The sequence below is a fragment of the Chionomys nivalis genome, chromosome 21 (assembly GCF_950005125.1).
Source record: "Chionomys nivalis chromosome 21, mChiNiv1.1, whole genome shotgun sequence".
NCBI classification, from domain to species: domain Eukaryota; kingdom Metazoa; phylum Chordata; class Mammalia; order Rodentia; family Cricetidae; genus Chionomys; species Chionomys nivalis.
Genome location: NC_080106.1, coordinates 48745515 through 48758661, shown reverse-complemented (window position 1 = coordinate 48758661; position 13147 = coordinate 48745515). Strand labels below are relative to the sequence as shown.

The following is a 13147-nucleotide window of genomic DNA, read 5'->3' as shown; positions in this document are numbered from 1 at the left end:
CTTAAACAACTGTATTTTTCCTTCCTACCAGGAAGTGTTTGATGATTCATCACCTGGAAAGCAAAAAGAAATTCAAGAACCAGATCCTACATATGAAGAAAAAATGGTATGTTCTAGATATGTGAATAGCATTTATGATGAACCTTTGTAAAAAAGATTTTAAGTGTATTCATTAGTTTACATATACAGGTGTCTCTAATTGTGCTGTAAAACATAACAAATTGTGGCTCTTTTTAGATGAACATAACTCTAAGGTGATAGTACAGAGCACTTTTACCCACTGTAGTTTAGATTGTGATACTAATTTATAGCTTTAGTCCTCTGACTAAAGTTTATTTCATTTCTGCTGATCTCACGTGTATGTATGAGAGACCTTTTTTAAAAAAAAATTAATGATCATAATTGATTTTCTTAAAGGTGTGTGCTACCATACCTAACTTGTTTCTCCTCATGTAAATAGATTATCATGTCTTTAAAACATCACTTAAGGACTTGAGAGTTCATTATTAGTAAACTTTGTTTTCTTTTTTTAAAAATATTTATTTATTATGGATACAATATTCTGTTTACATATATGCCTGCAGGCTAGAAGAGGACACCAGACCTCATAACAGATGGTTGTGAGCCACCACGTGGTTGCTGGGAATCGAACTCGGGTCCTTTAGAAGAGCACACAATGCTCTTAACTGCTGAGCCATCTCTCCAGCCCCCTAAACTTTGTTTTCAAATATATTCACTCTTTTGATATGACAACAGGAAATATTCAAAGGGATAGCTAACAATCCTGAGACTGAGGAGATCCATCCAGAGGGATCATTGTCAACAACTTTACAAACTGGTCTCCCTGCTGGCACATACTGTGATGTCATTTCTGGAGATAAAATTTATGGCAATTGTACCGGAATTAAAGTCTATGTTTCTCTGGTGATGGCACTGCGCAATTTTCTGTTAGTAACAGGGCTGGAGACCCATTTATTGCAATTCATGTTGAATCAAAACTATAACATTTAAAATAAATTCATACTGAGAGCATAAAAAAAAAGTATTTGATAAGTGAATTTCAGACCTGGTACCCTTTTAAAATTTGGCATTAGTTTGAGTAACCAGTATGTTTTCTTTTGAATACATTCCCTTGTACAATGTTTTTCTTGTTTATTTTATTTTTATGTTGTATTTAAAAATCTTGTTACTGTTATCTTATTAAAGGATAATGAACATAAAATGTTAGTTTTGGAAATACATGAATTCATTTAGGCGTGTCTGTGGGCATAATGTATTTTCTGTCATGCCCTTAATCCCACTCTCATCTTTAAGTCACTAACTGCACTTGATAGGTTCGTATATTCAGCCTGTGCTTATCGGTTACTTGTCTTTGGGAGTCACAGTCACCTTGTTGCGTATTTCAGTAGTTTGTTCATTTTGATTCTTCGGTTCTTCATGCAGGCATATGTAAATTATTTCTAAAGTTTAATAAAGTGTGTCTTAAATTTTGCAGCAAACTGACCGAGCAAATAGATTTGAGTATTTACTAAAGCAGACAGAGCTGTTTGCACATTTCATTCAGCCTGCTGCTCAGAAGACTCCAACCTCACCCTTAAAGATGAAACCAGGGCGCCCACGGGTAAAAAAGGATGAAAAACAGAATTTGCTCTCAGTTGGCGAGTGAGTAGTAGTTTATATTCCATAGTTTAAACAAAATTTTCTTTTTAAATTATACTTTTTAAGGTTTTTATTTTATCTTCTGTGGCTTCATGGTTGTGGCCATCAGTGTCTCAGTATCTAAAAATATATACAATGACTTACTTTTAAACCATTAAATGCTTTCTTTGCTTTTATACCATTAAATGCTTTGTGAATTGTAACAGCCATGTTGTACATGGAATTAAGATGTTAAACATTCCTTAGAGGGGTTAAAAATGCAGAGGTTAAGTGTGTTAGTCAGCGTTACATAGAAGTGCATGGTCTAGGCTTGAACGTGAAGCTGTTGTATATTTTTGTCTTCCAAAAACCATAACTACATTTGAGGGTATGTTTGTATTTTGTGTTGGTACTAGAGATTGAACGTAGGGCCTCATGCTTACTGGATAAGCATCCTACCACCAGCTTATAGAATCCACCCAATTTTTTCACTTTTTAATTTTTTTTTTTTTTTTTTTTTTGATTTTTCGAGACAGGGTTTCTCCGTAGCTTTTGGTTCCTGTCCTGGGACTAGCTCTTGTAGACCAGGCTGGCCTCGAACTCACAGAGATCTGCCTGCCTCTGCCTCCCGAGTGCTGGGATTAAAGGCGTGCGCCACCACCGCCCGGCCACTTTTTAAAATTTTGAGACAGGGTTTTTCACTGAGTTGTCAGAGTTGGCCTCAAATAGGCCTTAGGGACTGAAGGTCTTTCTCTGTCAGCTCACTAAGTAGCTGGCCTTGCAAGTGCATATTCCCAGCCTTGTTAATAAGGGCATTTGAGTTGATGTGTACACTATTTGTTTAAAATGTTTGCTGCATACTTAGCTGGCTGCTTATATGTTGAAGTGTCACATATGCCATCCTTCAGTGTTTTTTTTTGGTAATTCATTGTACGTACTGAATATACAGATTTTTCAAGACTTTTGTGCTAGTATCTTAATATTTTAAGGGTGGTCTCTACTATAATACCTGATGTGATAAATGAAGTGTGTAAATTAATTATCATATGTAAGATTATTTTAAAGAGATTATATGTTTATCAATGTGAAAATTCCTAAGTGATTAGTTTAAACAGAAAAGTATGATGTTCATCTGGAGGGAATAAGCATCATATTAGTTTCATTTGGAGTATTGTGTTGTTCCGGTGTATCTTATTATTTCCAATTATGTATGTTCAAAGTACTATTTTTATATTTAAACAAAACCTTTTCAAGCCAGGTGGCAGTGGTACAAGGCTTTAATCCCAGCACTACGGAGGCAAATCTCTGAGTTCTACAAAAGCCAGGGCTACACAGAAACTCTAAAACCAGAAAAACAAAGAAAACTTTTTAAGAGACAACTTTGTACTTTAGATATATTTAAATTGTTCCAGATGTGAAATCTTGTTAGTTATTTAAGTGTATCAATGTCCTGCAATTACTGTAATAAGCATTATTGTGTTGTGGGATAATCAATGTATGGTATGAAAAGAAATGCTTCTGCTCTTTCTGTTATTCTGTAAAATAGAGATGGTTCGCAGGAAATACGTAGTAGGTTACTGAGTTTTGTTTGTTTACTGAATTGTGTCATTGGAAAATAAGATTGAGATCTCTCTCTCTCTCTCTCTCTCTCTCTCTCTTGTAAGCATCAAACCCCAGGCCTTGGCTACGCTAGGCAGGCACTCTATCACAAACATATATATTTTAGTCCCCTTTCTCTTTTTGGAGATGGGTTTGGGTGTGTATTCCTTGAGATGTCTCAGTGCATAGTCCAGACTGGCCTCAAACTGAGTCTTTTTCTCCCTGGAATGTAGGAATTATAGCTGTGGCCAGCTAACACCAGGCATTTGCTTATCTCTGCCTCCTCAGTGCCTGGATTGCAAGCCCCAGCTGCATTTTGCTTTTATTTTGATGGGGAGATGGGTTTGAATTCATATCTTGTAAGGCAAGCTCTTTGCTGACTAGTCTCCAAAGAAATCTTTGGTCCTTATTTCTTAGCTTTTAGTCATACTTATGATTTTAAAAGTGTCATTTCTAGAATTTTCCTCTTGGCAAAAAGACATGAAAAGGAAGTTACAAAATTTTTGGCTATGTGTGTATATATATTCTTGAAATTATTATCCTGTTTATTAAATTCTTCTGTGTATGTATTTAAAATTTTTTGTTTGATTCCTTCCTCCCTTTCCCCTTGAGACAAAGTTTCTCTGTGGCCCTGGCTGTCCTGGAACTCACTATATAGACCAGGCTGGTCCCAGATTTAGAGATTAGCCTGCCTCTTAATGTATATTTTATTCATAGTTTAGCTAGCCACGTGAATATTTAAAGTTTAAATTTACTAGTAAATTTTCTACTGTTCACTTTATGGGCTCACTCTGCTTTTCAGCTTTATTTTCTTAAAATGTTTTGAGGTACACAGTCTCTAACCTAGGACTTTACTCATGCTAGACAAGCGCTCTATCGCTGTGCCACATCTGTGGCTTTGGCTTAACTTAGATGCCTGTTAAGATTGTTGTGATATCATTATTTGTCTGCTGTATTGAAATAAAACTCATTATTAGTTGATTTTTGTTTTCATTTTGACAGCTACCGACACCGTAGAACAGAGCAAGAGGAGGATGAAGAACTATTAACAGAAAGCTCTAAAGCAACTAATGTCTGTACTCGATTTGAAGATTCTCCATCATGTATGTTAAATTCATTGAATCATTTGATCCTCCCACCCCACCCCACCCCCATCCCCCACCCAGATAGTGTTTCTCTGTCAGCTCTGACTGTCCTGGAACAGTCAAATAACAACAGGCTGTCCTCCAACTCACAGAGATATACCTGCCTCTGCTTCCCAAGTGCTGGGATTAAAGGTGTGCACCACTACTGCCTGGCTGAATCATTTGATTTTTTTTTTCAAAGGGATTGATGTTTGAATTTGCTTTACCGATAATTTATAAATTCTTAGTAATCTTGGGTAGCTATAGGCTGTGAATAATTTAGAGTTGTGTGATCTGAGGTGTTAACATGTCGACAGGGCTTAGAGCTATAGAGTGCTTCGAGTGCTAATAGCGTTTGCAAAGCCTTGGCTTTGATCCCTAGCACTGAGAGAGGATAGTGTGTGCTATATTTCAGAAGTATATGAAAATGCTGTTTATTTACATGTTCTAAGGTACATATAAAATGGAATGATTTTGCCTCATATTTTTCCCAAATATGAAAACTACTTTGTATGTGGAGGATCAAGAAAAAATTTATTTGCTGATGTTTTCATATAAATTAATCATTTTTGAAATGTATTGATCTTTTTCCATAAGAAAACATTTAGCCAGGTTAGTTTTACTTGTACACATCTTGATTTCTGATAGGATTAGAGGCTTTTGCAATCTTCACTGCAGCCTAGCTTTCCTGTGGCTCCTGTTCAGATGAGTATTCAGTGTGAACAATAGCAGAATTTTGTTTGGACTCTTGCTTAGTTAGAATGTTAAGGAGTTTACTCACTCTCTTTGCTTTTCCCCTTTGTCTTATGAAGCATCCAGTTTCTTGTTTCTTTTCTTTTTTTCTTTTGAGGCAGGGTTTCTCTGTGTAGCACTGGCTACCCTGGAACTCACTGAGTAGACCAGGCTGGCCTTGAACTCACAAAGATCTGCCTTTCCAGTCCTGGGATTAAAGGCGTTACCACCACCACCTGACTTCTACTTTTCAAATCAAGCTAGAGGCTAGAGACTCTGTCTGACAAGGTGGAAAGGAAATTACAGATAACTTTTTTCACATTCATTCATTGTAACTAGTGTATCCAGTCCTGGTTGATTAGCTTTTCTTTTCTTTTTTTTAAGATTTATTTATTATGTATACAACATTCTGCCACACAATATGGCACCTCTGTGGTGCCAGAAGAGGGCACCAGATCTCAGTATAGCCGGCTGTGAGCCACCATGTGGTTGTTGGGAATTGAAATCAGGACCTCTGAAAGAGCAGCCAGTGCTCTTAACCTGAGCCTTCGCTCCAGTCCCAGCTTTTCATTCTTAAGCAGTGATTTATCCAGGGAAATAAAACAAATAATATATACTAAAAGACATAAGATCTCTCAGAAAAAGAACTTAAGAAATTAGGGAGGGTGGACTTGGAGAAAGAATTCTCTGTTTTTATTCCACCATGAGAACCTCTGTCTGATCTTTAAGAAGGACAAAAACATTTGGTTATAAACATTGCGCTAGCATTAAAAAGAGAGGTACAGAGGCCAGAGATGATCTGAAGGCCAGTGTGTTTTAACATTGGTTGAGTGATTTTGATGAGGATTCTGATACCAACAGTCATAATTCATTATTAGTTATTTGTATCCAACTACTCCTGCTTCAGTTCAGATTTAGTAGGCTACTTTTAATGATTTTAACCTTTCAGAATCCCCATAATACACGTGTCTTGAAAAAAATAAAGGTCCTAGGTAAATCTCTAGAATCAGATAAAAGGGGCCTGACCTGTTTTGTATTTTTTTGTGTTTCAATTGAACTTGTTTTGTTGTTGTTCTTAGATGTAAAATGGGGTAAACTGAGAGATTACCAGGTCCGAGGATTGAATTGGCTCATCTCTCTGTATGAAAATGGCATCAATGGTATCCTTGCAGATGAAATGGTATGCGTTTGGCTATTTTGAAGCTTGAAGGTTTTTTTGGTTGTTGTTTTGCTTTTGTAACTTAAAATAGGTTGACATTAAATTTATAGCGGTCAAGAGAATAGTTTTGTTGATTACAACTAAATTTTTTCTCGAAGTGTTATAAGCAACTTGCCTTAGCTGTATAAGTGATGTCTTCACGTGTGAAGAAATATCTTGCTGGGTGGTGGTGGTGCATGCCTTTAATCTCAGCACTCGGGAGGCAGAGGCAGGAGGGATGTTTGTGGATTCGGGGCCAGCCAGGTCTACAAGAGCTAGTTCTAGGACAGGCTTCAAAGATACCGAGAAACCCTGTCATGAACTCCTCCCCCCAAAAAAAATTACAAAAAGGATTTTAAACTCTGTAGAGTACGTTTTTAAATAATATGTTTGGAGAAGTTTTTTTTTTGCTATTTATTTATTTGTTTGTTTGCTTATTATTTATTTTGAGGCAGGGTTTCTCTGTAAAGCCTTGACTATCTGGGAACTCAGTGTGTAGACCATACTGGCCTGGAACTCACAGAGATCCACCTGCCTCTGCCTCCTGAGTGCTGGGTATAAGCTGTGCACCACCACTTGCAGCTTCTTTAGTTTTGTAGTGAAGCAATTTGACTGTTTCTCTTGAGTTTTATGAACAGTTAACAGAGCTCTATTTCATAAAACATATCTTCTGTTCACTACTTACTAGTTATGTTGTGAATATTTTTACTGTTCTCAATTGTTTAAACAATTGGTGGAGAAAGTAAGGAGTCAAAAGAGATACTCAGTTCTGCCTCTGATAGTTTGGGAATATCCCATGTTCTGAGCCTTGGAGGGGTGATGCTGATCCCTTTTACCGACTTATGTGACCTAACTCTGTTAACTGCCGTGCACATTAAGCTCTTGTCATGTTGTCCCAGATGTAGCATTTCTTTTAAATGTTCTGTGCATGATGGGGGTGGCTGTAATATGGAAAGCATTGTTTAATGGTTAATTTAATTGATGTGATTCATTGATTTAATGTTTAATTATGAATTTTCTCAGGGTTTGGGAAAGACACTTCAAACAATTTCTCTCCTTGGGTACATGAAACACTATAGAAATATTCCTGGTCCTCATATGGTTTTGGTCCCCAAGTCTACATTGCACAACTGGATGAGTGAATTCAAGAGATGGGTGCCAACACTTAGATCTGTTTGCTTGATAGGAGATAAAGAGCAACGAGTAAGTTTTTATACCATAAAGATGAAATAGCCAGAGAAGGGATAATAAAGAAAGGGAAAGGGTCTTCACAAACTATTAGTGATTTCTAACTGTAATACTGCTTTTGTGGTTAAGAATTTTATGGGAAGGCTTTAAAGACTATAGAAAGCTCTAAGAATTTATTTTCAGCTTGTTTCTCCCTTTGGAAGTGATTTTATAAAGTCAAGGGGTGTCTATTTGGAAGTATTAGTATGTTTAAAAAGATTTTGAATGTGTCAAGATTAAAAATTTGAGGAACCAGATTTCTAGATTAGGGTACAGTGGTAATAGTTATAGAATAGTAATTGTTAAATTCAAGTGGAATCAATTCTAGTAGTATGAGATGTTATGATACAAATATGAGTTAAAATATTTGGTTTCTTAGCCATACCTTTTTGGGACAAAGTCATGTGGAAATAAGGACACTATTAAGAATAAAGAACTTTGCTGGGTGGTGCGGTGCACACCTTTAATCCCAACACGTGGGGGGCAAGGCAGGTAGATCTCTATGTTTGAGGTCAGCCTGGATTACAGAGTGAGTTCTAGGACAGCTAGGGCTACACAGAGAAACCCTATCTCATAAAACAAGCAAAAAAATAAATAAATAAATAAAAGAGGGAGAGAACATAAATTTGGAAGTTAGATAATGGATTGCATTCATTGATTAAATAATTGTATTAAATGATTTTGTGCTTCACTAGATAGGTTAATTTTTTAAGATTATATTTACGAGTGCTTTGCCTGGGTATATATCTCTATACCAGGTGCATGCTTCTGAGGCCAGAAATGGGAATCACGTCCCTGAAACTAGAGATATGGATGGTTCTGAGCAACCATGTGGGTGCTGGGTTGTGAACCTGGGTCCTCTCTAAGAACAGCAAGTGCTCTTAACCACTTAACTACTGAGCTGTCTCTTCTTACTAAGTTGCTTTTTGTTTGGGGGACTCAATTACTTCTTTGATTTTTTTTTTTTTTTTTTTACTTTCATATCTATATAAAATGAGAATAATGTGTTAATACATATACAAATCAAAGGAATGAAACATTACTAACAACTGTCAGTCTTTTTGTTACAAATCCTGTTTCCTAAGAATATAGAGACCTAGCGAATTGTGGAAAGACATTTTAAAGAGTTAGGCTTCTGAGTTTTGTGATTCACTTCAGCTTTGTGAAATTAAGTTAAAACTGACGTTAAAGTGATTAATGAAGTAATTCTAGTGGTAGGAAAGCTGGCTTTAAGTGCTTATTTAATAATAGGTATATTGCTTAATAGTCTCACTCCTTTTTCTGTATTAAATTACTTGTTGGTAAGTTTAATGTATAATTGCGTTGAGTGATGTAAGTTTTTCTGTTGCTTTACAGGCTGCATTTGTCAGGGATGTTTTATTACCAGGAGAGTGGGATGTGTGTGTCACATCTTATGAAATGCTCATTAAAGAGAAGTCTGTGTTCAAAAAGTTTAACTGGAGATACTTAGTTATAGACGAAGCTCACAGGATAAAAAATGAAAAATCTAAGGTAATTTGATAGTTAATCTGAACATTTTTGTGTCTAAGGGTTTCATTCAGAATGTTCTAACAATGGGCTTTGATTCTTTCAGTTGTCAGAAATAGTGAGGGAATTCAAGACTACAAATCGACTGTTGCTAACTGGGACGCCTCTTCAGAACAACCTGCACGAGCTCTGGTCACTTCTAAATTTTCTCTTACCAGACGTGTTTAATTCAGCTGATGTAAGCATCTCTTTGTGGTTAATGATATTTTGGTTAATGCCTTATAATTTAATAATAGCACTGTTTGAGGTGGTCATTAATTTTTTTACACTGGCCTGTTACTAACCTACTAAGTTGGTCATGTATTGAGAATTGACTTTTGAGCCTTGACTTTAATCTCACTTCCCATCAGTTTCTACAATTGGAATGGCATATTCTTACTCCTGTTTGGCAATCAGGGCTGCTTAATTTTACCTCAGTTTTTAGGTTAACTGCTGTCTTAAAGGCATTCCCAAGGAGCTTTGTCTGTCCCACACATTGTGTTTCGTCTTCCAGAAATGTCCTTCGTATGTGAAGGGGTCGTTTAACCTTCTGTCCTAGTTTCTCTTCCAGTTGCTGTGATAAAATACTCTGACAGACGAGGGAGGAAGGGTTTATTCTGGCCCACAGTTCAGGGTACATACTGTTAAGGTTGAGGGTGCTGGCAGTAGCTGATCAGACATCATTCACATTCAGAAAACAGAGTGATAAATGTATCCTAGTGTTCTGCTCTCTTCTCCATTCGGAACAGTCCAGGATCCCCAGCCCAGGAATAGTCACATGGTTGGATAGAGCTTCCTGCACTAATTGACGTACTCAAGATAGTCCCCTGTAGTCATCTGGGAGGCCCATTGCTGGGCTAGTTCTGGACTGTCAAGTTGACAATGGAGAGTAAGCATCACTCATGCTTTTCGTTATGGTATAATAACTTAGTCTTTTATGTCTATCAGTTATTTACATAATGAAATGATGGTAGAAGTGGCTAACTGCTCATTGTACTAGGGAAAATAATTTATGTATCAGTCTGTGCTGTTAGTAATTACAGTTGTTAAACCAGTGTTCAATTCTGAACGATTGTTCCTATATCTGGAATGGGTGGGGAGAGCCTTTTAGACATCCATGTTAATACATTTATATAAATTATAAGCCGGGCGGTGGTGGCGCATACCTTTAATCCCAGCACTCGGGAGGCAGAGGCAGGCGGATTTCTGTGAGTTCGAGACCAGCCTGGTCTACAAGAGCTAGTTCCAGAACAGGCTCCAAAACCACAGAGAAACCCTGTCTCAAAAAACAAACAAACAAATAAATAAATAAATAAGTTATATAAAGGTTTTAATTTTGATTTATATTAAGGGTTATTTTAAAAACAAAAATTTGGATTTTTGTTTGTTTTTTGGTTTTTCGAGACAGGGTTTCTCTGTGTAGCTTTGAAGCATGTCCTGGAACTTTCTCTATAGACCAGGCTGGCCTCAGACTCACAGAGATCATCCTGCCTCTGCCTTCCAAAAGCTCTGACTAAAGGCATGTGCCACCACTGCCCGGCTCAGATTTAAAAGTTTTATTTACAAATATTTTGATGTTTCTGAGACAATATTTCTGTAAACTAGCTTTCAGACTCTTCATTGTTAGTCCGTCTGTATTTGCGGAAAAATGCTTAGGAAATAATATGACTCAGCCCCTTGTCCTGGTGCTAGTAGTAAACATGATACTTGGACAACAGTGGCTTGAACTAAATTATTAGTGTGTGTGTGGCTCAAAACTCACATACCATACTAATTCTAGAAATCATTTTACATCTCTTGCTATTGGGCATTTGGTGGTTAATACTGTTTTTGACCTTAAGATGTTTTTTGTTTGTTGATCTAGGACTTTGATTCCTGGTTTGATACAAATAATTGCCTTGGGGATCAAAAGCTTGTTGAGAGGCTTCATATGGTATGTATGGTTAGAGCATATTTCCATTGGTGAAAAAAATATGTAAATCACTTATTTTACTGCTTACAGGAGTATAATACAGAATTATTTGAATTTAAAATTTATTGTTTGAAATGACATTACGGAGATGACCTGTGATGGTTTTAGTGTTAGAGTCTACTTTTAATGTAATGTAGAAGAAAGAAATCTCTTAATCCACAGGTAAGGGCACTTTTGGCTATCAGGACCAAACAAGACATTGTGACCATAACCTACAAGTCCCTTCATGACATAATATTAGGGCTTTTCAACATCTGTTGACATTTTGGTTTGGATAATATATAAGGGATAGGAAAAGAGAAGGCTGTACTGTGTGCTGTATATCATTTAACAACATCCCTAACATTTTGTCCTTGCTGCCATTTGTGACAAGCATACCTATAAATATGAAAAAAGTTCCCCAGCAGATAAACTTACACCCTGCTCACCTCTCCCTACATCCTAATCTTTCAGAACATTCCAGCTTTAATTTTACATAAATTTTCTGGAAACATTTGACTAATTCTACTTATTCTTTCATTATTGTTTTTATTGTATTTAGAATTTCTGATATTTTTTTTTACGTGGCCTAAGACTTGTATCTACCACCTACTTTATTGACCATCTAGACTGAGGCTGAACTGGGTCCTTTGTGTGTTCATTCCATCTTTAGTCATTTGAGCATTCTAGCGTTGTAAGTGTTTACCCTGGTGGAGCGTAAGCACAAAGGCAGGAAACATGATTATATACTTTGTACAGTACCTGGTTTCAGTGGCTGTTTTTCTTCTTTCTATCTTCTTTTTCTCCTGTTCTCCTTCCCTTTTCCCTGTTCTATTGTGTCGAGACATGATTTTGTTATGCAGCCATGGCTGACTTTAAACTAGGTAATCTTCCTGCCACAGCCTCCCAAGTGTTGGGATTATAGGTGTGAGCCCTTATGCTAGGTTGACCTTTTTTTCCTTTATACATTAATTATACTTTTAAATTCTTGTGTACTGAGATTTTTTTGTTAAGTATATCTGAAAGTAGTGATAGTGTCCTTGTCACTTTTAATTCAGATAGTCCAGGAAAGGACTAGGGGAGACTTAAGGATTTGTTAACTTGCTAGAGACTGAATTGAACTGGGTATTTTATACTTGCCACATTTACTGCATCTGTAACAGTTAATTATTTAAAGCTAGCCGTATAGCTCTTAATCAGTGTCGGACAGTGTGTGCGCAAGTATCTTGTTTTTAAACTAGCATGAATTAGCAATGTTGAAAATAGTTTTAAAACCTACCATTTTCCTAGTGTTTAATGAGAATATAGCAAGTATTATATAAATGCTTACATAAAGGATAAATAATGAAATTGTATTGTTACCCTTCAAGAATGTAATAGTAATAAATTATGTAATTGGAACAGGGAAATCTTAAAAATTACTTGCTATTCAAACAAGTTTCTTTTCCATATATTTGGTACATAATTATAAGATTTTGAAGTAATACCAGTATTGCAGATAAGATTACCTTTTTCTTTTTGCCCTTTCTCTAAGGTTTTGCGTCCATTCCTCCTTCGTCGAATTAAAGCTGATGTTGAGAAGAGTTTGCCTCCAAAGAAAGAAGTAAAAATTTATGTAGGTCTTAGCAAAATGCAAAGGGAATGGTATGTATTCTGAGACACTTGGCAATACTGTGTTTCCTAGATTTTCATTTTACAGTCTTTTGTGTCTTTATGGAATTTCTGTTTGCTGGATTAAGTTTAACCTGTTGATGTAGTGCTCGTTAAAAGGTGGCAGGAGGTGGATCAGCACAGCAGCCTGGCTTGCAGGGTGGTTTCTGCTCCCCAGGGATATTCTGGTGGTGGTTATTCCTTCTCTGTTTTATTTCACACAAGTGATTAAAAACTAGAAATTTAATTTAGTTATCCTAACACTGAGCAGAATGTTTCTATAAATTTCACCCAAAGTTCACTTAAAAACTGAGTCATGGGGCTAGAGAAATATTTCAGTGATAAGAGCACTGGCTTTTCTTCTAGAGGACCCAAATTCAGTTCCCAGCACCCACGTCATGGCTCACAACTGTCTTTGACTCCAGTTCCAGAGACTTCAACACCCTCACCCAGACATACGTGAAAGCAAAACACCAATGCATGTAAAATAAAAATAAATGA

The 13147-nt window shown here is 36.5% G+C and overlaps 1 protein-coding gene across 1 annotated transcript in view; it reads left to right on the top strand.

The window, feature by feature from the left end:
- Smarca5 (SWI/SNF related, matrix associated, actin dependent regulator of chromatin, subfamily a, member 5) overlaps positions 1-13147 on the top strand; it is a 36278-nt gene that overhangs the window by 2952 nt on the left and 20179 nt on the right. The window contains exons 2-10 of the mRNA XM_057753755.1: positions 32-106; positions 1496-1662; positions 4240-4340; positions 6173-6273; positions 7315-7494; positions 8875-9030; positions 9113-9244; positions 10910-10978; positions 12531-12640. Of these exons, the coding sequence (XP_057609738.1) occupies positions 32-106; positions 1496-1662; positions 4240-4340; positions 6173-6273; positions 7315-7494; positions 8875-9030; positions 9113-9244; positions 10910-10978; positions 12531-12640 (1091 nt within the window). The remainder of the gene's footprint in view (positions 1-31; positions 107-1495; positions 1663-4239; positions 4341-6172; positions 6274-7314; positions 7495-8874; positions 9031-9112; positions 9245-10909; positions 10979-12530; positions 12641-13147) is intronic.